At 42.0% G+C, this 27,377-nt stretch overlaps 1 protein-coding gene and 1 pseudogene across 5 annotated transcripts in view; both read left to right on the plus strand.

Annotated features, from left to right (window-relative positions):
- The window catches only part of efr3a (EFR3 homolog A (S. cerevisiae)), a 160,964-nt gene that overhangs the window by 116,839 nt on the left and 16,748 nt on the right, over nt 1–27,377 (plus strand). For 3 of the 5 annotated variants that reach the window (XM_036004731.1, XM_036004728.1, XM_036004729.1), the window contains 9 exons: nt 4,342–4,420; nt 9,100–9,235; nt 11,143–11,220; nt 17,545–17,712; nt 19,305–19,419; nt 21,136–21,187; nt 24,605–24,777; nt 25,584–25,659; nt 25,777–25,938. In XM_036004731.1, coding sequence (XP_035860624.1) covers nt 4,342–4,420; nt 9,100–9,235; nt 11,143–11,220; nt 17,545–17,712; nt 19,305–19,419; nt 21,136–21,187; nt 24,605–24,777; nt 25,584–25,659; nt 25,777–25,938 — 1,039 coding nt within the window. The remainder of the gene's footprint in view (nt 1–4,341; nt 4,421–9,099; nt 9,236–11,142; nt 11,221–17,544; nt 17,713–19,304; nt 19,420–21,135; nt 21,188–24,604; nt 24,778–25,583; nt 25,660–25,776; nt 25,939–27,377) is intronic. The other 2 variants (XM_036004730.1, XM_031292208.2) reach the window with 1 other exon arrangement.
- On the plus strand, nt 14,100–15,742 carry LOC118495906 (annotated as a pseudogene).

Here is a 27,377-nt window from a genome sequence, read left to right on the forward strand (position 1 = left end):
TCCTATCCTCTTTACCGCTGTCCTCTGCTTTCCTCTTGTTCCCATCTTTATCTACTTATTATTTCTCCTCTCTTTCTTCAAATGATGTCTTTCCTCTGCCTTTCTTTCACTAACGTTAGTTTGGTTCATTTCCATCCTGACAGATTGCTTAAAATGGCTGCTGTGACAGTATGTTTAAAGGGGAACTATTATATAGCCTTTTCAGGTTCATACTTGTATTTTGTGTTTGTACTAGGACATGATTACATGCTTTAATGTTCAAAAAACATTTTCTCTTTCTCATACTGCCCATGGCTGCTGCACCTGTATTCACCCTCTGTATGGGACGCTGTCTCATACAGTCTGGAGCGCCTGTCTCTTTAAGCCCCCCCTCCCGAAAAAGCCCAGTCTGCTCTGATTGGCCAGCGTATTTCCTGGAATCTCCGCTGCGCTCCAGTTTTGTTTCTAGGTGGCAGTTAGAGCTACTGCAACAGAGTATTTAGCAGGACTTTGTACCATGAAAAATCACCACTAAAGGCTTCTAAACCATATACTACACAACCGGACATGTCCCAGCAGTAACGTGACCCCGAAATTGGGGAGAAATTACCAACATTGGCTGCCAAGATTACAGCAATCAAGCATTAGCATGCAGCTACTTAATAGTTAGTATGCTAACACCAGATTGTAGTGGAAGCAGCACTTTCTCGCGTCAAAAATCACAGATATAGGCTTCTGAACCAAACACTACCCAATCGGACATGTTTCAGCAGTAATGCGACCACCACAGTTGGAAATCTGAATGTTTTAGCTCATTTGTCTGACATACGTTTACCTCCTTATTTGATTGTTTTGGCCATGTTTAACATGAAAATCCAACGTTAAACAATGTAGATATGACAGAAAATATGGAAAAGCATAATATGTCCATTTTAAACTGAATCATCGTAGAATACATACACTGATAAGAGCAAATGAGGTTTAACCATGTATCCAGCTAATTTACTTAGCTCAGGTTACTGTTCCACCAAAACAAGTTCCTTCCCGAGACCATTTAGCAGCTTGAGCGCCGCCCAAGACGATTGGGATTGGTTTAAAGAAATGCAAACAACCCAGAGTGTTTTTGTCTCATATCCCAGAATGCATCTGTGGTGTAGCCATACCTTACTTCACAGCGCTGTGGAGACTACCTGACGATAAATCCCACTGACTGTCGTGATGACCTCGCTTTTCCTTAAATGCCACAGTGACGTTTGCATTTCCGCGTGAAATGGCTCGTCTAACTATTGTGATATTGGGGTACAGATATCCGTGCTCCTCGGATGATGGTCAAAATGTGACTTTACCAACACTTTGATTCATGGTCAAATCCCAAAACTAATCACATAATATTGGTAACAGGGCTTTAAATTCATTTTTTGATCTAGACAACATGGCTAGTAGATTTTTAAAGTTACCAGCCAATCACGTCTTCCACTAGCCACATTTTTTTTCTTTCTTTCCAAACTAACTTTACGTCTTAATTTCAGCTCCTCTGGTTTGTTTGGCTCCGTTCCGTTCGTCTTCTCCGTTTTCAGCGTAGCTCGTAATCGATACCACGCACGCTAGGCACGCAGCTGATGGTTGTACGACGCGTCACGACATAGTGTTCATGGGAAATGTAGGATTAGTGCTACAAGCCGTGTTGTCAGATAAAGATTACATTTCCAAGCCAAACACACACAAAACCGCCCAAAACAGGCCGATCTGGAAACACTGGCTTGTCGCATCATTTCTGCAGCCGGCCAGTTCAAACAGACGCTTCGCTTCATTCATCACCGGCCAAATTGGCTAGTAACTTTAAAGCTGCTTACACACCGACCAGACGGCCAACTGTCAGCAGAAAAGCCAGTTGGACTGATCAGTGTCCCCGAGTTGGTCAAAAAAATGCCGGCGCTAATCTGTATTGTCCAAAAATGAAAACCGGCAGCTGATTGGACGAACGCGTCACGTGGGTCTGGTTTCTCCGGAAATTCAAAGACAGACTGTCATGGCGGCTCTTTCAGAATACGATCTCATATTGGACTAAAATAGTTCACCGAAACGTGTTTCTGAAAACATTTTAAGAGAGAAATAGGCCGTGCAGTTGCTGAATCTGTCTTCATTTCAGATCAACAAAGGTCAGTTTAAAAGATTTTCGTCAGATTTTGAGAGACTCTAGTCACGCTCATCCCGCTCCCCGTTTCCGGGTTAGCTCTCCACCAATCAGATGGTCATTTGAGTCCGACTGCCGGCAGTGCCCGGCCCGCTGATTATACATGTCAAATCGGCCAAAATGAAGGACGACGGCCCCCTCGGACAGACGACGGCACGGAACACACCGAACAGACTCGAGTCACTGACCTCGCCAGGCTGTCCGACGGCCGATTATCGGCTCTGTGTGTCCGGGCCTTAAATGTTACCCGCCAAAGTTAATTTTTACCCGCCTTTGGCAGGCGTGTCAATTTAAAGCCCTGATTGGTAACCACTGGTAAAAACATTGTACCAGCATTGTAATGGTGAGCATATTAGCATGCTGACATTAGTGTACACAGACTCACAGAGCCTCTAGCATGACTCAGACAATACAGATGTTTTTGAAGCTCCTCTAGCTAGAAGCAGGTGGGGGAATTAGTCAACCTCCAACGTCTGTGTGTGTGTGTGTGTGTGTGTGTGTGTGTGTTTGTTTGTTTGTTTGCAGACATAAATAGCAGATGAAATAACTGAATGTATCTTGAGGCTGCAGGTCAGCCCCCACAGAGATGAGTAAATCTGCCGTCCTCCATTTGCCGCTCACACTTATCTGCATGTCTCCAACACACAGGATGTTTTCTAAAACCTCTGACCCCGTGTACACCTCAACTCTGTGGCTCCAGCTTTAAGTACATGGGCTTTACTTCCCCTCTATGCCCTTTTTTCTCACATCAGAGGTGGGATGTCTCAGGTTTTATCTTCTTGTTTTCCTGCATTTTCTTTATACATCTGATCCTCCTCTGCATCTGTCTAATTATATCAGTCTATCTTTATCTCCGAGTCTGCAGGCAGCTCTGTAAACAGTTATACATTAGAGAGACGCTGGGCGACTGAACAGGCTGGTAAGGAAAGCTGGCTCTGTTGTTGGCATTGAGCAGGAGTCACTCGCAGCAACTGCAGAGAAACGGACCATGAGTAGGATGCTGGCGATCATGGACAATGACCGCCGCCCACTACACAGCACGTTCTTTAAACAGAGGAGCATGTTCAGTGGTAGACTTCTGACACTGTCATGCTCAACAGACAGGTTGAGGAGGTCCTTTGTCCCCAGGGCCATCCAACTCTTCAATACCACACAAAGGGGGAGGGGAGAAATGGACTTTTCAGCATGAGCCTGTCTCTCTCAGCCCCTACCACCATTATATGTCTGTCTGCTGTACACCTGACTGTCTTATAGGCTGTATTAGCCCTCCTACACAATCTGGACTCTGGTCATAACATCTACATCTTATAACTTATTCCCTGTTAGATATTGTTCTTAACATATATATATATATATATATATATATATATATATATATATATATATATATATATTTGTCAAGTTATTATATTATGTTTACATTCTTGTCTTTTCATAGTTAATATTTAATAATGAGCTATTGCACTGTTCAATCCCTGCACTGTTAACTTTTGCACTACCATGCTAAAATTTCCCTTGGGATGAATAAAGTATCTACCTACCTACCTACCTACCTATCTATCTATCTAAAGGCTTAAAGGATATTAAAGAGCCCCTGTTATACTCCTTTTCAGCACTATGCACTTTTCAGGGGTTGTTCATGTTGCGAGTTTGTATGTTTTGAAACCAACGTTGACTGTTGGTGGGAAGTCCAACACGCTTTGTTGATCCATCCATTCCCACTGACTCCCCTCTTGTGAGGTTTTATTAAAGGTGCTGTAGGTAGGACTGTGAAGATCCAGATCTTAGCCAAAAAAGAATTTGAACATCGACAACTTCTCAGTCCCTCCCCCCCTTTCTGCTAAAGCCCAAACTGTCTCCTAAGCCCCTCCTCCCACAAGGGAGAATGAATGCGTGTGCATGAGCAGTGATTGACACGCAGTTATACACCCCCCCGGCCCTTATTGGTGCATCTGAACAGGGAGCGGTGGATTTTTGTAAATCTCTCTCCAGGCTGTAGGTGGAGCCAGAGGAGCTGGATTTATTTTAAATGCCCTGCTTCATGTAGTTCTACTGGAACATAGGGTCAGTTTCAGCAGATATGACAGAAAGGTAGTTTTATAAGGCTTACCTACTGCACATTTAAGTGAAAATATTAATGATGTTCTTTATGTTTCTTCTGTCGTCAGTCACCTGGACAACCACCACCTGTGGGACCCCAACGAGTTTGCTGTTTCCTGCTTCAGGATCATCATGTACTCCATCCAGGTACAGTACACACATGTTGGGTTAAAAAGTTACTCATGGTTAGGGTAGGCACTTGCGTTATTGGGCAAAAATTCCATGATAACATTTAGAGCTGCAAAGATTAATCGATTAGTTGTCAACTTTTAAATTAATCGCCAACTATTTGCTGGTTTGAGTTTTTTTTTTTAAGACAAAAGTAAAAATTCTCTGATTCCAGCTTCTTAAATAAGAATATGTTCTAGTTTCTTCTCTCCTCTGTGACAGTAAACTCAATATCTTTGAGTTGTGGACAAAACAAGACATTTGAGGACGTCATCTTGGACTTTTTGGCAAACACTGATCCACATTTTTCACCATTTTCTGACATTTTCAAGACCAGACATCTAATTGATTAATCGAGAAAATAATCAACAGATTAATCGACTATGAAAATAATCATAGTTGCAGCCCTAATAACATTTAAGCACATTGTAATTCAAGTGTTCTGAGAGAAAACTAAACTTTTGCACCTTCTCTTGGCTCTGAATGAAGGCTGAAGATAAGGTTAGCCCGTGACTTTGGCCAATTACAGGTTATTTCAGAGCGGGAGAGAGCGCTCTTATTAGCATCTGAAAATGTGCGTTCACATTCCTTCCGTGAAAGTTCTGCTAACCAAAGCTAGCCAAAGGCTCAGGGCTGCAGCTAATTAAATAATTGAACTTGATACCTCTTACAAATACCTTTTGTATCTGATTAGATTAAACTCTTTCCTTCAAAGCACATATTGCTGACTTGGTAAAGAGGCTAAGATTTAAAATTGGTTTCTTTTATAGAAACAAATCATCTCGTCTCGTCTACCAGCATAGAGTTGACATTGTTAAAAGTACTTATGCATGCACCAGTCTCTGTGTTAAAACCTTTAGGGCGTTTTCACACCTACCTCATTTGGTCCGGACTTTCGGACTTTTCAGTTTGGTCCAAACCAAAATTGCAGGTGAGAAAGGTGCTCGGACTACGGTCCGGATCGAAGACCAAATTTTGGTCCGATCAAAAGAGGAGGTCTCGGTCCAGACGTTCATTTGCAGTATGAAAACACTTTTTGGATGGTTCGGACTTTTGGACCAATTACAGGACTTTCGGACCAATTACAGGAAGTTACACAGAATTACCACTAGTACTACGTACCATAGAAGAAGAAGAAAAAACCCGGAAAACCCCCCCGCTAGAACAAGCAAAAATGAGTCGTGGAAGTACGTGGGGAGAGGAGGAGATTAGATTAGATTTAATTTCAATTTGGTCAGACGAAAACATTAAAAGTCAATTAGAAAACACAAAAATGCCGACATTTACAAAAAAATGTCGTTGCTGTTGGTAGTAATACCATAATAACGCAATCGGGATCTGCTCATTCATTTGTTCATTCATTTTCATTCATACGGAAAAGACTACCCGCCAAAATGACAACACGCCAACGTCAGACGCACGCCCGTCTACTCACCAACCAAAGGGAGACGCAACACACGTACGTGGTGATGACACGCTGTAGGTGTGTCATGGAAAGTTCTTTAGTGTGCTAGCAAAATCACTATGTGAAACCAAAAAGAACGGGATCAAATGTATACAATGTAATTAAACAACGTTGGTTCGGACCTTGGTCCGGACTTTTAGGTGTGAAAAGGCCATGAGATGCCGACTATCATGCAGCATTGCGTTTTGCCACTGGTGCCAATTTTCGCACACACCACTGTGTTCTGTACAGTCTAGTGCAGTGGTTCTCGAGCTTTTTTCAATAATGTTCCCCCTTTGAACAGTTTTTTTAAGCCATTTTTGCACATTTTTGGTAGAAAAAAAAGGCTCTATAAAGAGGAACAATACAGCGATGTCAGTGATAGATTTACTAAACAACAGCCTTTTTCTGACATTTTTTACGCTTCTATCGATGTTTTTGCTGCTTTTTCCAACGTTGTTGCCAGTTTTACACTCTGGATCTGAAGGAAATTAAACTCAAATCTTAAAAATAAATGCCAGCATTTGAAGCAAAGTCCCTCCCACCAGACGAGAGGGCATGCATCAGCTCCATACGGTAACCTGGACCAGAACTCATTAGGGCTCTCTGTCGAATAATCTGTCGATTAGGTTCTGGATTAATGGTTTAGTTGTTTGGTCTCTAAAATGTCAGAAAATAGATTGTTGCATATTTAGCCATGAATATTTAATACTTAACAAAGTGAAAACAAGTTTTCAGGGATAATGGTCCTGTATGATTAAAGCTCACAAAATACCTAAATTATTAACGGACTTTGAGCAACACGAACACACACACAGCCGCAGCTTCTGTCTATTTACCATCAGACTGCTGACACATTTATTACTGCTGTCAATTACATTTTCGAGCATCCATCTACACTCACAGATAGCCCAGACCTCCAACCCACCCCCGCTCTCTCTCTTTACTCTCTCTGTTTGTTTAATTGGTTGCTCGTCCAGGAGTTCCCAGGTGACTCTGAGGTGCTGCCACAGATAAAACACAGTCAAAGGTGCTCGTGTGTGTGTGTGTGTGTGTGTGTGTGTGTGTGTGTGTGTCTGTGTCTGTGTGTGTGTGTGTGTGTGTGTGTCCTGTGTGTGGGTGTGTGTGTGTGTGAGAGTGAGTGAGAGAGAGAGTGTGTCCTGTTTCTGTATGTGTGAGTGTGTGTCCTGTTTCTGTGTGTGTCCTGTTTTTTTGTGTGTGTCCTGTTTCTGTGTGTGTGTGTGTGTGTGTGTGTGTGTGTGTTTGTCCTGTTTTTGTGTGTGTTTGTCCTGTGTGTGTGTGTGTGTGTGCGTTTGTGTGTTGATGCCACTGTGTGCATGTGTCTTGTCTGGGTTTTTTTCCTGTATGTGTGTTGTGTGAGTGTATTACAGGAATTGGCAGAGTTTTGTCTCTCTCATCTGTCCTGGGGGGGGACAAAGTTTGGACCATTTTAAAAGACAAATCTATCTGAAAGCAGCTGCCAATGATGATGGTTTTTAATTTCCGAGGTCTAGCTGAGATCCGGCAGCTCCAGGGACATTTTCAGGGATCTAAAAGATTACCGGGAAATATCAGGATTTGCTGTAAAGGGTTTGTGTCTCGAAGCAGCCGCAAAGGGCGAAAACCATCAAGGAAGAGGAGACGCATAACCCATAGACAGTATATATAATGAACCAACAGATCCCGTGTCTCTGGACGGAGACCAGTGAAGGATATTAGAAGCTCTTTTCCGGTGATGTCTGAGCGTTACTGAGCAGCCTCCAACTGAGCTTGAAGACGTAGATGTGACGTGAGCAACCTGTCTGAAAGTTGGAAGTCTTCTGGTAGCTGTGCCAAGAGAAATCTCAGTCATTCCCAATCTAGCAGAGACGGAGAGCGTAGGTATATGTAAGGAGATAACATAGACACAGGCTAATTATTGATCACTAAAATGATAGTTAACATTAGTAATTAAACTTAAACAGCTAATGTAAGTTCAAACTGCCTGAGAGCTTCTCCTGTACTATACGGTAATTCCTCTACTATGAGACAGTAAGTCTCGTGGTTATGACCCAATCGTTAGCCTATTTTTATAAAAACGTCTGCTACGGAGCCATAACGTGAGGTACAAGGTAATGGAGCCTTTTATACATTGTTTCTTTAGAAATAAACGATGGACAAATAGAGTCTTTAAACGCTTCAGATGTAAAGTTATTTGCTGTCAAAGTGACGTCAAAATGAATGGCAGTCAATGGGATGCTAACGGTGGGTGAGTGTTTGGTAGCATCAAAATGGCGCCATAGGAGCTACGCTTGCCAGACGCTCACTTACCCCCTTCACCAGATTTCTACACTCACAGGAGCAGGAAATAGACCAGGATGCACTGCAGTTGTCTTACTTTTTAATTGCCAAAGCACTTCACAAATGACAATAAAAACTAATTATGAATACAGATTTTCTGAAATTCGTGGCTTTTTTTGCCACATTATGTAACATTTTCAAAATGTTTACCCAGCAGGAATATAAAGTCCATGGACCAAAATGTTGTTACTAAATAGCGTGAGTGAACGTGCCTGACAGTGTGCTGGATTCCTGCTTCCTTCTCAGTTTAAATATTTGCAAATAATTAACCCTTGTGTTGTCTTCCCGTCCACCATGCAACTTGTCCTCCCGGGTTAACCATTTTTTTCCGAGGTTTTTGAAGCTTTTTTGAGGCTTCTGTGGCTTTTTTTTCACTACTTCCGGATACCACTAACATCAACTTATTCCCATTAGTTGTACACTTTTTTTTTTTTTTTTTTTTTAATTCATGGTTAATAAACTTCATTTATACGAAAGTATACCTCATCTTTGAGTTAAAAAAAAAAGCTGAAATTTTGAATTATTTCGACAAGTAGTTACGATTGAGTGGATAATCACAGACTGTCAAAGTTTAGTCAGGATACTGTTTAGAAGTAGACATCTGATCCTTATTTTTCCTTGAGACGAGCGTTGTATGGAACAACCCATGTTATTTTTAGGCAATTTGCTTGAAAGACACCCAAATTTTCAGATGTAGAAACTTTGAAAAACGGGTCAAATTTGACCCGAGGACAACAAGAGGGTTAACCTAAGATGTACTTTCTGATCTGGAGCAGCTGACAAACTGGCCAGTCCCATTTCAGCTGTGATCAGACAGGATTAGTGCAGAGCGAACCCGTCTTGAATCCTCTTTGTCTCTGTGTCTTCGGTCCAGGCTCAGCACTCCCACCACGTCATCCAGCAGGTTCTGAATCACCTGGACACCCACAACAAGAACACGCCGCGGGCCCGAGCCGGCATCGTCCAGGTCCTCCTGGAGACGGTGGCCATCGCCGCCAAAGGCTCAGTGGGTGAGTTACAGGAGCAATCTCAATCAATCAAACTTTATTTATAGCGCACTTTCAAGTTGACTAAAGTGCTGTACAGAAGGCATAAAGTACATTACTCACACAGGCATACAGTACAAAAAAGAGAAGACAGCCATACAATCAAACAATAAAATCTAAAAGAAAGCGTGTGGTTTCCAAGGAGAAGAGGTGGGTTTTAAGGAGAGATTTAAAAACAGACAAAACAAGTCAAAATCTGCACACTTTTACTGAACAAAGTGCTCAAAACACAACATTTACTTACTTTCTAGTTTCTAAAGATATCAACTTTTACGTTTACTTTGGTCCCAACTTTGAGCAATAGACAGTTATCACAAGGTCCCAGGTTTGATACCCAAATCTGTCAGACTACATACATTTTTAACCCAGCCATCCACCTTCATCAGTCTCTCAATTAGATTGTTTCCGACAGGAAACAAAATAACATGAGCTTAAAGTGGAAACGGAGAATAAAGGTGTTTAAAAAGGTGCTGATGTGTTTTTATCCTCCATTCTGTGCTTTCCTTCCCCTGAAGTGTTGTTGTGTACGTGCTAATTGGCTAATAATGAAACAAGTTTGAAGTTTAACACCTTTGAGAAGAGAATGAAATTCTTCCGTCCACTTACCAGGAGCTATTGGCCCTGACAACCCAGCTGCCAGAGTCCCCCTCCACCACAAAAAAGGAGGATGATTGTCGGAGTGGGAATAGAAATAAATGAACAAAAACAAGTTCACTTAATTTTAAATTCACTGCTAAATGAAAGTGATATGTTCCACTGAGGTGAGTTTATTTCAATCTGATGAAGAATTAAACCTTTTTACATTACGTTAATTTACCTGACGCTTTTATCCAAAGCGACTTGCAATAAGTGCATTTAACCATGAAGATACCACCCAAAATTGCCAGAATCATGCACTATAGACCTCAACAGTCCCGCCCACAGCCGACTCCGTAAGTAAAAATCCCGTTGATTTTCTCCATAAGGGTTTAAAATATCAGTCATAATGTCTAAACCATCCGAGGTAGACTGACCCCGAGCTACGTGGTCTTAACCATCCCATAATATCTAAATCATCCGAGGTAGACTGACCCCGAGCTACGTGGTCTAAACCATCCCATAATATCTAAACCATCCGAGGTAGACTGACCCCGAGCTACGTGGTCTAAACCATCCCATAATATCTAAACCATCCGAGGTAGACTGACCCCGAGCTACGTGGTCTAAACCATCCCATAATGTCTTCGTGGTTGTGTAACGAAGGTTTCTGCTCCTGTAGAAGCTAGAGGTCCGTATGAAATCAACCTTGTTTTAAGAAGAAAACGTTTTATCCGCAATTTAATGGACAAAAACTACACTACCCACAATCCTAAGCATAACAGCAACGTCTCTGATTGGTCCAACTCGGTCCAACCATTGAAGTCTACGATAGTTTCTGTACACGGTCTTGTACCTTTTGCCTTTTTTGCCGTTTTCAAAATGTTTTTTTTGCGCCGAATCAAATGTGTTACGCTCACTAGTCATCTCGTAGCTGGTTGGCTCGGTTCCAGACTTAAAACTCTCTATATAAGCAATTTTCGAAACGTCAATGGAACAATTGAATGGGGAAAAACACTTCCGGAGACAGAGCCGAAAAAAAAAGTGGGCGGTCACTGTTGAACTCTATTTATACATTTTCTTTTTCATCTTTTCATGGACAAAGATGCAGTCTGAACAGGGGAGTTTTTTTTGTCTAAAGATATGTTGAGTTTCTATTGTCCTGATGTCAGTGGGAAGCTTGTGGAGCCAAGAAAACACACAGTTGGGAAAATGCCAACGTTTTGTATTTAATTCCTCCAACCTGTGTTTGTACTGCGTCCCCCTGGAAACACAACAACCTTCCTTCTGGATAGGAATGATTCCCGAGTCCAAAAGAAGTGATGCGTTCACGTTTGAAAGTGAAAACCCGACTCCTCCCCGTCTGTGGCTCGGTACAGTATGATAGTGTGGTTAGATTTAAAGTGAATGTAGATAGAGTAGAATAGAATAGAGCACTTTCTGTAGACTTTCCCCCCTCCCCACACACCTGGCATTTACAAGCATCATGGGTAATCATAGTCTGTCTGTATTTATCTACATACTGCAGAAACACTATTTTTTTCAAGAGTCCTGGCCAAAATTGCAGCACAGAGATGACAAGTAAAGTAGGAAAAATGTCAAATGCAAGCTTGAAATATAATCTAAACGCTTGCACAAACAGAATCTGAGCTAATTTGTATTCCAGCTCCGTCAGACTGTGACACAATGTGGGAATGAGATGCATGTTAATGCCAGGTGAACACAATGTCTCTGTTTATACCAACAGATCTTAATGTTAACATCTAAACATACACTGAGTGACCAGAAATACAGAAACGTCTGAATGATGGAGTAGAATCCAATACAACAGCCCTGCAATAAAATTACAAAAACACAAATGTTCTCACTTCTCTAGTGGTATCCATCCATGCAGATAGTTTAAGAGGTTTTTAGCTTTCACAGTCAATTCAATCGACAGAATTTAGTTTGTAGTGCTCACAGAATTGAATAAAAACATTTAACAATAAAGAAACACCACAAACTGATTTGGAATTTGGGTGAACCCTTTAAAATGTTAGAAAATACTATTTCTTTGGTATTTTTATAAAACTACATACAGTATATATTATACTGTATATATATTGAAAGTAATAAGTAATGAAAGTAAAGTAATTGTAATATTTGGTTTATCTCATTTACACACATGACCGAGCAAAAGTTTTAGAAACTCTGGGAACTATAATCCGTTCCAGTACAAGAGTACTATACTGTTGGATTCAATACAAAGTACTTTACAGGGGTTTCTGTTTTTCTCATTATCCACTAAACTGGTACCCTGGAAATCCAGAGTTCTCGCGAGAGCACAACTTGAATTTGCTCAGCGAGTCACTCTGGCATTGAGTAATGATGCTCATTAACTATGCCCTGGTAGCCGAGCTGCACCAATCACATCGGTGTATCTGATATAGGCGGTCCAGAGGCGAGCTAAACAGATGACGACAGCGCTGCAACGTCGAAGTCATTAGTAAACATTGCAAGATGGCTACGGATGAACACCAGTTGTTTGAAACGGCTTTGGCCGCTACAATGAACGAGTTAGACTTGGCTTTTTATCTAAAAGAGGAACAGAAGACGGCGCTCCAATCGTTCCTTTGCAAGAAGGACGTTTTTGCTGTTTTGCCGACCGGATACGGCAAGAGTTTAATCTACCAGTTAGCTCCTCTGGTAGCTAAGAGTTTAATCTACCAGTTATCTCCTCTGGTAGCTAAGAGTTTAATCTACCAGTTAGCTCCGCTGTTAGCTAAGCGTACGGGGCTCTGGATACGTCACCCCGTGTATTGTTGGGATTGGTTTTAGTGTTATCCAATTGCGTGCAGTGAGATTTTCAAATGCATGCTTGGTGCCGACCCTCGAGTTGGGCCATTTTCATTACTCAGTGACCCTTAATCTTTCGGATTTGGGTCTGGATTTCCAGGCTAGTAAACTGTTATAACGCCACTGACAAATCCACTTTAAAGTATCTCCAGCAGCGAGTCTGAATATGTGGGCTGGGGGGGAGTTTCTGATTCCGATCAAGTTATGTTTTGTGGCTGGGAGTTGGTGCTGTAGAATAGCAGAGGAACGTGATGCTGTGACTAGATCTGTGTACATGTTTCCTTGGTAGATTCAGTGTTAAAGGAACGTTTGGAAACCCTTTCATTTAGCATGTAGCAGATGAGAAGATGGATATCTGTTGCAGCTATGTGTCTAGTAGAGTTGTATCTAGGGTGTGTTTAGTAGGGCTGGGCGATATGGAGAAAATCAGATATCACGATATTCTTGATCAAATACCTCTATCGATATTGCGATGATATTCTAGGGTTGACAATTGGTGCTTTAACAAAATATCTTAACACTTAGATTTTAGATAAATAATCATCAGTAATGTGGACATAATGTCTAAGTGGGTAAAGGCAAATAATAGAACAGCTAGAACAGTCTGGTAAGTTCCGAAAAGTACATCACTTTACTGTAATGCAGCCTTTAAAACCAGGAAAAGACAACACTGTCATATCACGATATTACAATATCCAAAATCAAAGACGATATTCAGTCTCATATCACGATATCGATATAATATCGATATATTGCCCAGCCCTAGTGTTTAGCCTAGTTTAGCATACAGACTGTAAGCAGAGAGAAACGGAGAGACACTGTTAGCCTAACTATCTTAAGTGAAACCGTACATCTTCCGACATCTTCCAGGTCTGTCTGACTTCGATGTTGTATCTTTGTTGTTTATTGAACAGGCACAGAAACAAATATATTTGAACAAATGCCAGATTACTATAAATTTGCATGATAGCTTAAGTGGCTTAAGTATTACAATTTTCCGACATGTTTTCTACCAGAATAAGGGAAGATTTAATGAGAAACAACAACATACAAATACATTGATACAAATGTTTAAAAAAAAATAAAAATAAATCAGCTAAACATGTTCAGGTCAGGTCAACCAACATCATCGTGAGCCTAAATAGCCTCCATGGCTAAACAGATACAGGAAAAAGTGTCCCCTAAAGAAACTCAAACATTTACATCTGAGGCTTCATTTTAAATGAGCTGACAACATTCAAAGTCAAAGTGCTGCTCCTTGTCCTGTAATGTGGAAAAGCTTGATAAGCCCCTCCCTCCTCCTCGCCCTGTCACACACAGCGACTCTCTCACACAGCGAGCTCCATTGCGTCTGCATTGCTTTGTTCCCCTCCCTCTACAGTTTGAAGAAGGGTGTAACCAACACAGGTAAGTGAGACTCAGACGGTGGTTGTCACTGAGAGGTGAAATGGCGCAGAAAGGAGTTCAGCTGGACCGGGAAACTTTCTCTTGTTCCATCTGTCTGGATCTAATGAAGGATCCGGTGACTACTTCCTGTGGACACAGCTACTGCGTGGACTGTATAAAAAGCCACTGGGATGGAGAGGATCGTAAAAAACTCTACAGCTGTCGTCAGTGCAGGCAGAGCTTCACACCGAGGCCTGTCCTGCTGAAAAGCACCATGTTAGCAGATTTAGTGGAGGAACTGAAGAAGACTGGACTCCAAGCTGCTCCTGCTGATCACTGCTATGCTGGACCTGAAGATGTGACCTGTGATGTCTGCACTGGGAGAAAACTGAAAGCATACAAGTCCTGTCTGGTGTGTCTGGCTTCTTTCTGCGAAAAGAAACACAAGCTGGTGGAGCCCTCTAAGAATCTCCAGGAGAACATCTGCTCTCATCATGATGAGGTGATGAAGATGTTCTGCCGTACTGATCAGCAGTGTATCTGTTCTCTCTGCTCTGTGGATGAACACAAAGGCCACGACACAGTCACAGCTGCGGCAGAAAGGACTGAGAGGCAGAAAGAGCTCCAGGGGAGTCGACAAAACATCCAGCAGAGAATCCAGGACAGAGAGAAAGATGTGAAGCTGCTTCAACAGCAGGCGGAGGCCATCAATCTCTCTGCTAATAAAGCAGTGAAAGAAAGTAAGAAGATCTTCACTGAGCTGATCCGTCTCATAGAGAAAAGACGCTAATGTGAAGCATCAGGTCAGATCGCAGCAGGAAAGTGAAGTGCGTCGAGTCAAAGAGCTTCAGGAGAAGCTGGAGCAGGAGATCACTGAGCTGAAGAGGAAAGACGCTGAGCTGGAGAAGCTCTCACACACAGAGGATCACAACCAGTTTCTACACAACTACCCCTCACTGTCAGCACTCAGCCAATCTACATCCAGCATCCATATCCGTCCTCTGCGCTACTTTGAGGACGTGACAGTGGCTGTGTCAGAAGTCAGAGATAAACTACAGGAGGTTCTGAGAGAGAGGTGGACGATCATCTCAGGGACTGAACTGGCTGTTTTACTGCCACAACCAGAGCCCGAAACCAGAGCTGACTTCTTAAAATATTCACATGAAATCACACTGGATCCAAACACAGCAATCACACTGCTGTTATTGTCTAAGGGGAACAGAACAGCAACATTCATGAGTGAAGATCAGTCTTATTCTAGGCACCCAGACAGATTCACTGATTATCTTCAGGTCCTGAGTAAAGAGAGTCTGACTGGACGTTGTTACTAGGAGGTGGAGTCGAGTAGTTATGGAGTTTATGTAGCAGTCGCCTACAAGAATATCAGAAGAGACAGGCTCTCGGATGAATGTGCATTTGGATGGAATGGAATCTTGGGCGTTAGATACTTACAAAGACCATTTTTGGTACAACTTTGTCCAAACCTACATCTCAGGTCCTGAGTCCTCCAGAGTAGGAGTGTACCTGGATCACAGTGCAGGTATTCTGTCCTTCTACAGCGTCTCTGACACCATGACTCTCCTCCACAGAGTCCAGACCACATTCACTCAGCCGCTCTATGTTGGATTTCAGCCTATCACTCCTTGGACTCGTGTCCAAATCCACTTTTGCTAGTTTGACGGCGGAATAATGGGTCCGTCACTTCCCGCTGCAACAAGATAGCAATACGCCCAGAATTCACCTGACCACACCTCCCTGTAAGACCAGCACGCCCATGGGTGCAAAGATGGGCGCAGGTGCATTTGCTATTTAAACGACGAGGACGCTGGACGGGAAACTGACAACTGCTTCGGTCTTAAACTAGCAAAGACAGTTTATTATGGGATGTCCTTTGACATCTTGTCATTAGTTGTGTAAATGTTTGAGTTTCTTTAGGCGGCGCTCCTTCCTGTGTCTGTTTAGCCACGGAGGCCATCACTGCTCATGATGATGTTTGGTGATCTAAAAACGTAAACTTAACAGCTCTAAATGTTTGATGAATATGTGTATCAATATATTTGTAGGTTGTTGCTTCTCTTTCATTGCATGTCTTCAATCAAATACTTACGTCTTATTTCTACTTTTACCTAAATAAAATATGTACTTGAGTATTACACTGTAGTATTTCTACTTTTACTTAAATACAAGTTTTTTTTACTTGTAAAGCCTTTTACTTACTTATTTTATCATGGCTCATAGAAGGTAGATTCTGTTTGTCTTTGGCCATTTTTCAATTAATTTGGCCTGGAGGTTAAAGAAGTGATCTTGTGACCGAGAGGTCGTCGGTTCAATCCCCAGACCGAAAGGGTAAAAAAAAAATCTGGGTGGGGAAAGTGAAAGAGCAGCGTTTGTCCCTCCCTCATTTCCTCCAGTGGAGCTGCTCAGTGGCCAGCAGATCAGACTGTGGTTGTACTGGCCAGCTTCCAGCTATGAATGTGGAACTGTGAATGTGACAGGTCGTCGTTGCAAATGAGAAGTTGTTCTCAATCGACTTACCTGGATAAATTAAGGTTAAAGAAAAAAATAAAAACAATTGTTAAAAATATTTTTCTCAAAATAGATCAAGAGTCTTTTTTGAAATGTTTTCTCAGTGTTATCATGGCCCCAAAGGGTTTGTCATAATCCGAGACGTTGCTTTTTTGTGCCAGAGAAGTAAGACAACTGGACCAGAGGAGACTTGAACGTGACAAACGGCACAGATACACATCACGTTACACGTTACAGAGGACTGCATGTCCCATAGTTCTCTGGGAACCCTTTATGAACCCTTAAAAGCCTTGCTCAATGATGCTGTTCAGTCTGACTTTAAATAAGACATCATGTTATAGATCCTGACAAACACTCGTCAAACTCTGAGCTTTATTATAAAGTCGAGTGGAGTTTCCAAAGATACTAAATATGTCAGGGTGACTTCTGGGAAAATGGGTTATAAAATGATGTACAAGACATTGTCAAGTGGAACAAACGGATACAGACTATATTTTACTGTCAGACAGTGTAGAATAAGATGATTTGTTTTAAGCCTTAACGCTATTATAGTGAAAGAGAAAGGAGAATAAATCCAATGTCAAGTTGTCACTTTTCTTAAGTTGGAACAAAGGAAAAAAAATCCTGCACTCCGTTTATGTCGGAGGGACGGAAATGTTAGTTTTCTGTAAATAAACGGTGACGCTGTAGCAAGAGCAGAGTGCGGGATTCTTTCTTTTGTTCCATGTTGATGACATTTTCCAACGCACCTGCACAGAAGAATTTTTGGATGTGCGAATTGTTTCTTCAAAAAAAGTCCCTTTTCTTAAGGAAAGCTAGAACTTTCATCTCTGCTTCACAGTCGTCATGTTGTCACACAGAAGATGAGTTGGTAGTTTCACAGTACTGGTAGCAGTTCTATTCTTTGCCTTTAATATATCTCTCTACGGTGACTGTGTGTGTGATTGCAGGGCCCACAGTGCTGGAGGTGTTCAACACTCTGCTCAAACACCTGAGGATGAGCGTGGACTTTGAGCTGGGCGAGAGCTCGAGGAGAAACTCCAGCACCAGCGTCTCGTCCGGCCGCGGCAAAGAGAGCGAAGAGAGAATCGTCCAGAACGCCATCATCCAGACCATCGGTACCGCAGCTTTTTTTACTTCCTGTCGTATTCACCACGTTCTCACTCCCATCGCGTCAAAAAGCGGCACTTGGTCAGGTATCTTTTGGTCGGGACTCTTGGCCTAACTTTTTGACGCTCTGGGTCGGGACGTATGTTTAACTGAAATGCCGCGTGAGAACGGGACAGTTAGGTTTAGGGAAAGATGGTGGGTGTGGTTACATACCATACAAATGTATGTTTCTGTGACACGCGGGACAAAAACGGGACATGAACCCCTGTCTCCTGGGTGAAAGTCCCGTGTTGTTTGACGCATCCACCCCCCCCAAAAAGCCTACTTGCGCGGCATTTCAGTCTTTCATACTCCTCGCTACCGTTGTCTCTCTTAAGACTACGTCATCTTACAGCGCCGCGGTCGAGCTGCTGCTCTGCCCGGTTCCATACAGACGCTAAAGGGGGAGTTAGTCAGTATCTGACGCTGAGATATACTGACCAAGCGTCTGGATTTGACGAGTTGGGAGTGAGAACGGGTTGTCGTATTAAAGGATAAGTTCAGATTTCTTCTATCTAAAAATAATTTTCAGCTGTGTTCTAGTAAAGATGATATCAGAAGACAGAATGTTTTTTTTTATCATTCATTTTTTCATTACAACATCATTTGACAACTCCCCCCCCCCTCCCCTTTCCCTCCACCAACCACAATCATAATATCAACGCAAGGATATCATTCTTATCTAGTTAGAACATCTTTAAACTTACATATCAAATCTGTCCACATTGAACTTGTATTAGATTGGGCATCGTTTGACTCATGCTGAAGATAGTTCCAGGTAAGAAATGGCCAAAAAACTCCAAAGTTAGTGAGTACTTAAACTAAGTATCATGAGTATTCCTACGTTGGACTACAACCTTCTTGGTTGCAGTCGAGCCTGTTAGCTTTGCAAGTTTTTGTTCCGTAAGAGAAAGGTGAGTCATCATTTAGAAGATGTACAGTAGGGTCCATTGGTAATCGTAACCCAAGCTCATACCCAATCAGATACTCCTGGACATTCCCATACAACATGTAAAAAAGAGCTGGTTCCAGGGCGGGCAAAATGAACTATATGGGTCAGGTATTAATCCCATTTTATGTCTAATTCTCGGTGTTAGGTATGCTCTATGACAGTGTTTCTCAAATGGGGGTGCGTGTCCCCCTAGGGGTACTTTGGAGTACTGCAGGGGGTACGTGACATTTTTGCAAAAATGCTAATTTAAATGCATAATTCCTAAAATAATTCCACTATAATAATGAATTTAGTGATGGATTCGTAACATTTGAAAGGTAGCATTTAAATGTTTTTGTTTAAAAAAGGCTGTTGTTTAGTGAATCTATCACTGCCGGCGCTGTATTGTACCTCTTTATATAGACTTTTTTTTTCTACCAAAAATGTTTTCCACTGATCAGGGGGTACTTGGTTTAAAAAAGCAGTTCAAAGGGGGTACAATATTGAAAAAAGTTTGAGAAACACTGCTCTATGAGCACCCAGTTTTTTTAAGCACCCAGAAGACAGAATGTGTTTAAATTAAAAATGTGTTTGAGCGCTGACTCATCCATTCTTGTGTCCTCCTGCCAGGCTTTTTCGGTGGAAACCTGCCAGACTACCAGCGAGCTGAAGTCATGATGTTCATCATGGGCAAAGTGCCAGTGTACGGGACACCCTGCCACACCTTGGACACCGTCAAGATCGGGTGAGTCACGTCTATTATCCCAGCACCCCGCGGGGGGTCCCTCAAACTGCTGCTGCAGCCAACAAGCTCACTGCCACCCAAAATCCTCCAGAACGTAGAGACAGTTTGGCTCCAAACATGTTGGCTGCACACAACATATTTCTTCTTTCCCAGTTGACACAATTGACACACATTGAACTGTTTTAGGGTATGAAAGAAACATGGCCCTGGTTTGACTGCAACTGTAGGGCTGTCCTTTATTAAAGAAATCTTTAGTTGACAAACACTCATACGATTTTGCTTGTATCATGTGGACACGCCGACAGTGTTGTTGTCATTACTTAGAATTCCTCATGGGGGAGACAGAAACTACACACTGTAGCTTTAATCGACACATCTGTAGAACTGAGTTTCTCCAAAAAGAATTATGTAAAAGCTCCACTTGATGCGCTCATATTTTTCTCGGAAATAAATCATTCGGTATGAAAAAAGCAAAAGCTTTGATAATGGGGGTCGGGGAAAAAACAATTTCTGTGGTGTGACAACACAGACACACACACACACACACACACTCACACTCACACACACGTACACACACACACACACACACACACTCACTCACACACACACTAACTCACACACACACTAACTCACAGGCTACATTTAGACAACAGCGGTCTCGCTAAAAACGGAAAGGTCTTCCTTTATGTTTTAAAAAAAGTATGAGATTGCATTGCTTCACCGTCTCCAGTCTGGCTCTGGCTCCACAGAGGTCGAGACACCATCCAAAGTGAACTGTGTCTTAATCCGTCCTCACTTCACCTCCTGGACGCCCTGCAGCGAATTTGAAAAGAAAGGAAAACAAGCTAATCCATCAAGCCTCGGGAGTGCAAGAGCAGATAATCCCAAATCAAACAAACACCGTCCTCCTCCTCATCCTCTCTCTTTCTCTTTCCTTTTTGGGTAATTGCCAGAGGGGGAAGATAGAGCTCTGCAGCTAGTCGGTGTCACTGAGTGGAAGTCTGATAGTGCTGCACTCCCAACATTTAAACTGTCTTTTACTAAACTTTAAATGTTTGTCAGTCAGTTGTTCGACTGCAGCTAGTCTCGAGTATCGAAGATGTTTCCTTTCCGGGATTGCTCCGTTGCCGCCAGAAATTAAAACAGTAGTGTCAAACTCAACTTCACTAAGGGCCACACTGGAAATGAGAAGAAGAGTTTATAGACATGCTTTTATTTCGAAAAAGTCAAATATCTTTGATTATTGCATGTCTCATATAGCTTTCTCACTTACAGTGAGGTCGACGTAAAGCAAAAAAGTTCCTTAGCAATCATAGAAAAAAGGTCCAAAAAAAGGTCCAAAAAAATAAAAACATGACATATTTTTAAATTAGCATTTTTGCAAAAAATTCACATACCCCTTGCAGTACCCCAAAGTACCCCTAGGGGTACACCTACCCCCATTTGAGAAACACTGCTTAATCGACTAAGAGGGGGCAGCCTCTGCTATACGAATGTAGTTTCTTCATTAAAATGAGGAAGCTGCAGTTTTGGACGCTGCCGTAACGTTTGCCTCAGCGTGGCCTTAGAGCCCTGTTTATATGGCTGAGCACAGCTGACTCAAACTGATTAATAAGATTCTCAGAATAGCTGGTGATGAACTTAATAGTTGACAACTTCTTGTAGAACCCGTTAACCTTTGCGGCTCTAATGTCCTCTTCCTCTGCCGTCTCTCAGGCATCAGGGTACCAAGCGGATCCAGACCATGCTGCTCAGCTCCCTCATCATGGTGAGTCCTTCTCTTTCACCCTTCTACCCTTTACCTGATTTTCCATTTCTGCTATATTTCAGTCCTTCCAGAAAGAGTTTTTTTGTGATTGTTGCGGGCAAAAATCCTTGATTATGTGGCACGTTTTCTTTAAAAATGCAATGGAATATGCGGGATATTTATGCAGTTTTATGCGATGAAATTGCTTCATCACGGGGTTTGCAGCTTTTCGATGATGTTCACGTCGCATAATTACGTCACTTAACGTAATATAACGTTCCCATGGCAACGGGAAAATGGCTGCTCTTGTGTGAAGTAAACGCAACATTTTTCAACTTTCTGCTAAGATATATGTGTGACTTTTTTGCAACGGAAATGCGGGGATTATGAAATCATGCAAGTCCCACATATTTTGCGCAGAAATCGGCAATTTATGTGGTGAAAGTGCGGCGTATTTGAAAACAATGCGGCTCCCGCATAAATATTCGGACTTTGGCTGATTATGCATTAAATTATGCGATCGGATAATCGTGTTTTTCTGGAGGGACTGGTATTTGTAACAAACAGAAGGAGCAGAACTTCACTCTGGCTTCATGGACGAAGTAAATGTTGCCGATAACAACAAACCCGAGCTTTCGGGTCTCAACGCTAACTTTTTAAAGTGGTTGCCGGCTTGAATTGGCAACCAGGCATCAGCTTTTGGTTGCCGAAATTGACAATACGGTTGCCATGTTTTAAACTGCCTATATTTAGAGCAATTCATTTCTTATGTATTCTTATATACCACACATTGTAATAATGAAACAATGAGAGAATGGCTTGCAATATAATTTCCCATCCCTCTCAAATAGGGGTGCAACAGATCACAAAACTCACGGTTTGGATCATGGTTTTGAGTCACGGATCGGATCAATTTTCGGATTAGCACGAAAAAGGGGGAAAATTTAAATGATTATTAAAAATGTAATAATAACTTTTAACAATAATCACTTTTTTCACCAGTAGATTGCTGTTAAAAGACAAAAACCGTAGCCTGACAAGCCAGAACCACATCCAGATGTTGGGTCTGGGAACTCACCATTGGCAGGGCTCAATCCGAGGGGCGGGATAAACGGTTGTCTTTCATATTCCCTCTGCACGCAATAGGATAGCGCTACAACCAGGCAGAGCAACGCTAATCACGGCCAAAGGCAATTCTAAAGACCGCTGTTCGCCAGCAGCAGCAGCCATCTTCTTTGTTTTCAAGTAGCAGGGAATTCACGCGGAACCGTGGCAACTCTGCCGTCATTATGTTAAGCCCGCCCACCGACTCTATACATAATGTGATTGGCCTGACTAGAGTTTAGTTTTTCCAGCTCGCAAGCCAGAGAGTTGCTAGAAATTCCATTTGCTGCCGCTAGGGTGTGTCTAGATTTCTAGGCTAGCAGTGACCAGCAGTGACCAGTGATAGTTTGTGTCTTTTAGCTATTAGCTTTAGCGGCAGACTGTTGTATGTCCTGCTGTTGGAATCCTCTGCAGTGAAATACAGTCACACTACACCGTTTAGCTGTCAGCATTTTAACCAAGTTCAATCCAGTTACTACTGCAGCTAACAGTAGGCTAACATTACCTGCTGTGTTTACTAGCGTGACACGCAGCGATGCTTCTGTTGCCTCTAACGTCTGTTTCGGAGCATCAGAGCTCAGTGCAGACATTTAAGTGGCACCATAATGAGGCACCGAAATCCGCGTTGCTATTCCATCCGGTAGATACCGGGCACCGGTGCCATATTAGCACCGGATTTTAACATGCGCCGTTAACGTGAACAGAAAATTTCGTTGCCTGTATGTTTTCACGGCAAACGCACATGTGTGGAAAGCGGTCGCACAACAGCGGAAATGTTGTGTTGCACACGAACGTACGTAGTGTTTAAACTTTACGGAGACAACCAAATAAAATATTGACTATTCTTTTGAAATAAGATTTTCCAGTTTTGATTTGCTTTTGTATATTAAAAAAAAAAAAAAAAATATTGAACAGGGGGTTGCAGGAAACCAAAGGCCACGAAATGGTTGCCAATTGACTCAATCTGGTTGCCAAGGGCAACCGCGCAACCCTTACCTTTCGAGCCCTGGCTTCATTAACATACAAAGACAAAAGACATGACCGGAATAAGTAGGATAAGAAGGAATAAGTAAACTAGTACTAGAGTATGTGATGACCCATGGGGTTTGGGGTTAACTCTTCCATGACTCCTTCTGTTTCATTATCTTCTTCTGTGAGACCGACGAGGAGGCACCAAGGAGAGAGAGTAAGTAAGTAAGCGAGCATCCGCAAAGCGTACCTCCTATGGGGAGATTCTGAGGCTAACAAGCCATCACCTTCCGCTAGCATCTCATTGACTGCCATTCATTTTGACGTCACTTTGACAGTGAATAACTTTCGTTATGTCTGAAGCGTTTAAAGACTCTATTTGCCCATTGTTTATTTCTAAAGAAACAATGTATAAAAGGCTCCATTACCTTGTACCTCACGTTATGGCTCCGTAGCAGACGTTTTTATAAAAATAGGCTAACGATTGTGTCATAACCACACGACTTTCTGTCGCACAGTAGAGAAATTACCGTATAGTACAGGAGAAGCTCGCAGGCAATCTGGGGGATGTGGAGGCATCAAACAGTCAAGGGAGAAGCCCATAGACAGTCCATGAAAGCATGGGAATAAAAAATATTTCCACAAGGTTTTGAGATTTCTCTTGGCACAGCTACCAGAAGACTTCCAACTTTCAGACAGGTTGCTCACGTCACATCTACGTCTTCAAGCTCAGTTGGAGGCTGCTCAGTAACGCTCAGCGCTCACCGGAAAAGTGCTTCTAACGGCCTTCACTGGTCTCCGTCCAGAGCAACAGGATCTGTTGGTCCATTCTTATATACTGTCTATGGGAGGCACAGGAGGCACCAACACACCCAGCAGGGATTCACACACACGCACACACACACACGTGCATGCATGTGTTTGATATGAAGCCTTGCTATTGTGTTTTTGTTTTCTTTCAGAGATCTTAAAATTCATCCAATTTTGAATAAAATGCCGTAGGGCAGGCAGTCCACGGAGCTCGTCTTTCTTTTGCAGAGCACTCACACTGACGTACCAGTTTTATATAAAAGCTGAAGTTTCATGTAGATCACAGGCCCCAGGAACCATTTTTACAGCACATGCATATGTTCCAAATCCGATTTAAAAACTCCCCCCTGCCGTTCACACTGATCATAAATCATCAGATCCGTCACCTACGTGAGGAAAGGTCAACATCTCACCTCAGGTCTCAGCTGCGTGGGAACGTAACCTTTCAAGTGTTGAAAATCAACGACCCTCTCTGCGGATTAATTGCATCTCGCTGTGATAAATTCGGCTCACACCTTCCTCCCCCTTCTCCCCCCATCCCCCCCTCTCCCTCAGGTAACCTCTGGCTTTAAGTCCAAGTCCATGGCCGCTGCGTTGCCTTCCCCCTTCCTGGATCCGCTCTTCTCCATCTCTCTGATGGAAGACAGCGAGCTGAGGCAGCTGGTGTTCGAAATCCTGCACAACATCATCGACCGCCATGACAACCGCGCCAAGCTACGCGGCATCAGGTACAAACGTACACAACATAATTATAGTAATAACTTTTATTTATAATAGCGCCTTCCATGAAACCCAAGGACACGTTATAGAATTACTGTGACTAAGTTAAGCTAAGGGAGGCTGTAGGCTGTGGTGAACAGCTGGTGTTTGAGGATTTTCTTCTTTTTTTTTTTTTTTAAATATGTCCAGGTCGGGTGGTCCATACGACTGGGGCTGCAACACTAAATACATGAACTGTATCGCTGTTCACTGCTCATGTTGTTCTACATGCAGTGCACTTTGTTGATAATGTCAGTGTCTAATATTAGTTTAAATTAAAGGTTGATTGGGTATTTTTCAACCTGGACCCTTTTTTTCCAATGCATTTGTGTGTGTAAGTGACTATGTGTGAACAACAATCTTTAAAGTCGGTCCAGTATTAAGCAACAGCTGCGAACTGGGCGGCAATACAACACTGTAATACCACCTGCATCCAAAACCTTACCAAAGTAAAAGCTAAATGTAGTTAAAGTACTTAAAGTAAAGTACTGGTTGTGCGGTTAAAATGTTCCCTGTCAGTGTTTTCCTCTTCTATCTGATGTTTCTGGTTTAATATTCCTGCTGCATTTTGCTGCTGATCCAAGAGGCTTTTTAGTACTTTATTTAGCTTAGGAAGTAGGAGGATGTTCTCAACAGATAAAGGAACAATTTATCCTTCAGTTTATTACAAACATTCAACAACAACACATGGATCAAAACTATATTCACAAGTACAAGCCCCTTAAATTGACTTGTGTACTTGAGTAAATTGGTTTTGTGTGTGTCTCGGTTGCAGAATCATCCCTAATGTTGCAGCGCTGAAGATTAAAAGAGAGAAGATTTCCAAGCAAGACGTTGCATTCATGAAGAAGGTAGAAAATCCTAAAAGTTACTATTTTCGTAGGATATCATACGAATCGGTTTACACACATTTTTGTACGATATTGTGTTAAGTCTATCCAATATGTCCTGTATAATTTAATCTCCAGCATGGCCAGCAGCTCTACCGTCACATCTACCTGGGCTGTAAAGAGGAGGACAACGTCCATAAAAACTTTGAGCTGCTCTTCACCACGCTGGCCATTCTGACCATCGAGCTGGCCAACGAGGAAGTGGTCATCGACCTCATCCGGCTCTCCATCGCTCTGCAGGTAACCGTGGTTACTCATCGCAGCACATCTCGCCCATATGATTTGGTGGCATTTTGTTAAACATTTTGCTGTGCTGTTGTTTCATGCAAAAAGGAACCAGGGATGCACCAAATACAGATTTTTGAGCTGACACTGAGTTGTCTTCCCGTCTACCATGAAAAAAACACTTTTGTTGTCCCTATCTTAACCTTTAAATTTTTTTCAAGTTGTTTATTTTTATTTTTTTAAGTTAGGTTTTTGTTTTATTTTTTCTACCTTTTTAAATTTAAAATTTTTGACATTTCTTCCGATGTTTTTGAAGTTTTTATCGTTGTTTTTATCGCTTTTTTCAACATTTTAAAAACTTTCCCCTATGTTTTGTCACTTTTTTTGACATTGTCACTTTTTTCTATACGTTTTCGGCTCTGATTTTGACCTCCCATATATCTGAAATAAAAAAAAACTTGAAAAAGTTGCTTTTTTCAAGTATTTTTTTTTTACGTTTTTGTGGGTTTCTTTCTACCTTTTGGTCACTTTTTCAGCATTTTTATTATCGCTTTTTTCAAGTTTTTTTAAAACATTTTTAACAGATTTATTATTTATTTTTTTTTTTACATTTCTTCCGATGTTTTTGAAGTTTTTATTGTTGTTTTTAATAGCCTTTTTCAACATTTTGGACACCTTTTTTCAAATTTTTTGACATTATTGTCACTTTGTTCTTTACATTTTCCACACTGATTTTGACATCCCATATATCAGATATAAAAAAAAAAAACTTTTAAAAAATGAGTCAAATTTGACCCGAGGACAACATGAGGGTTAAACCTTTTGGAAGATTTCCAGCTGAAATGTAGAATATATAAAGTCTGTAAACGGCAGCTCTCTCAGATGAAAGTAGAGAAGTAAAAAGTACAATATCTCCCTCTGACACGTGAAGTTACCTCCCCCCTCTCTGGTTGTGATAATATTGTGATACTTGATTCAACAACCTTTTAATCTCCAGCATCCCTGATGTGACGATGGTGCGTTCAAGGCTCCAGGTGTCATATTTCCGTGGTTTAATGACGAGTAGCTGCGCTGTCAGCAGCAGAGTCCTTAATGTTGTTAAACCGGAGGCCGCCAACCGCACGCCGCTCTAATCAAACCTCCCACACACCGAAGAGAGGTGTGAAAAGACTCTGCACACATCGCCAGCTTCTTGTTTGTGTGTCACGCTGAGATCTTATCGTTTGAGATCCCAAATGTCGGAGCATTGTAGACGAGAGGCAAACAACCAAAATACACACTTAGGTCTATTTTACTAAACTTTGTCCATTTGTGTCTGTAGACAAGAGGCAAACACACACGCGCACACACACAGAAACAGGACGGACACACACACACGCACAGAAACAGGACACACAGAAACAGGACACACACACTCACACACACAGAAACAGGACACACACACTCTCACACAC

This window comes from Sander lucioperca, chromosome 9, assembly GCF_008315115.2.
Source record: "Sander lucioperca isolate FBNREF2018 chromosome 9, SLUC_FBN_1.2, whole genome shotgun sequence".
NCBI classification, from domain to species: domain Eukaryota; kingdom Metazoa; phylum Chordata; class Actinopteri; order Perciformes; family Percidae; genus Sander; species Sander lucioperca.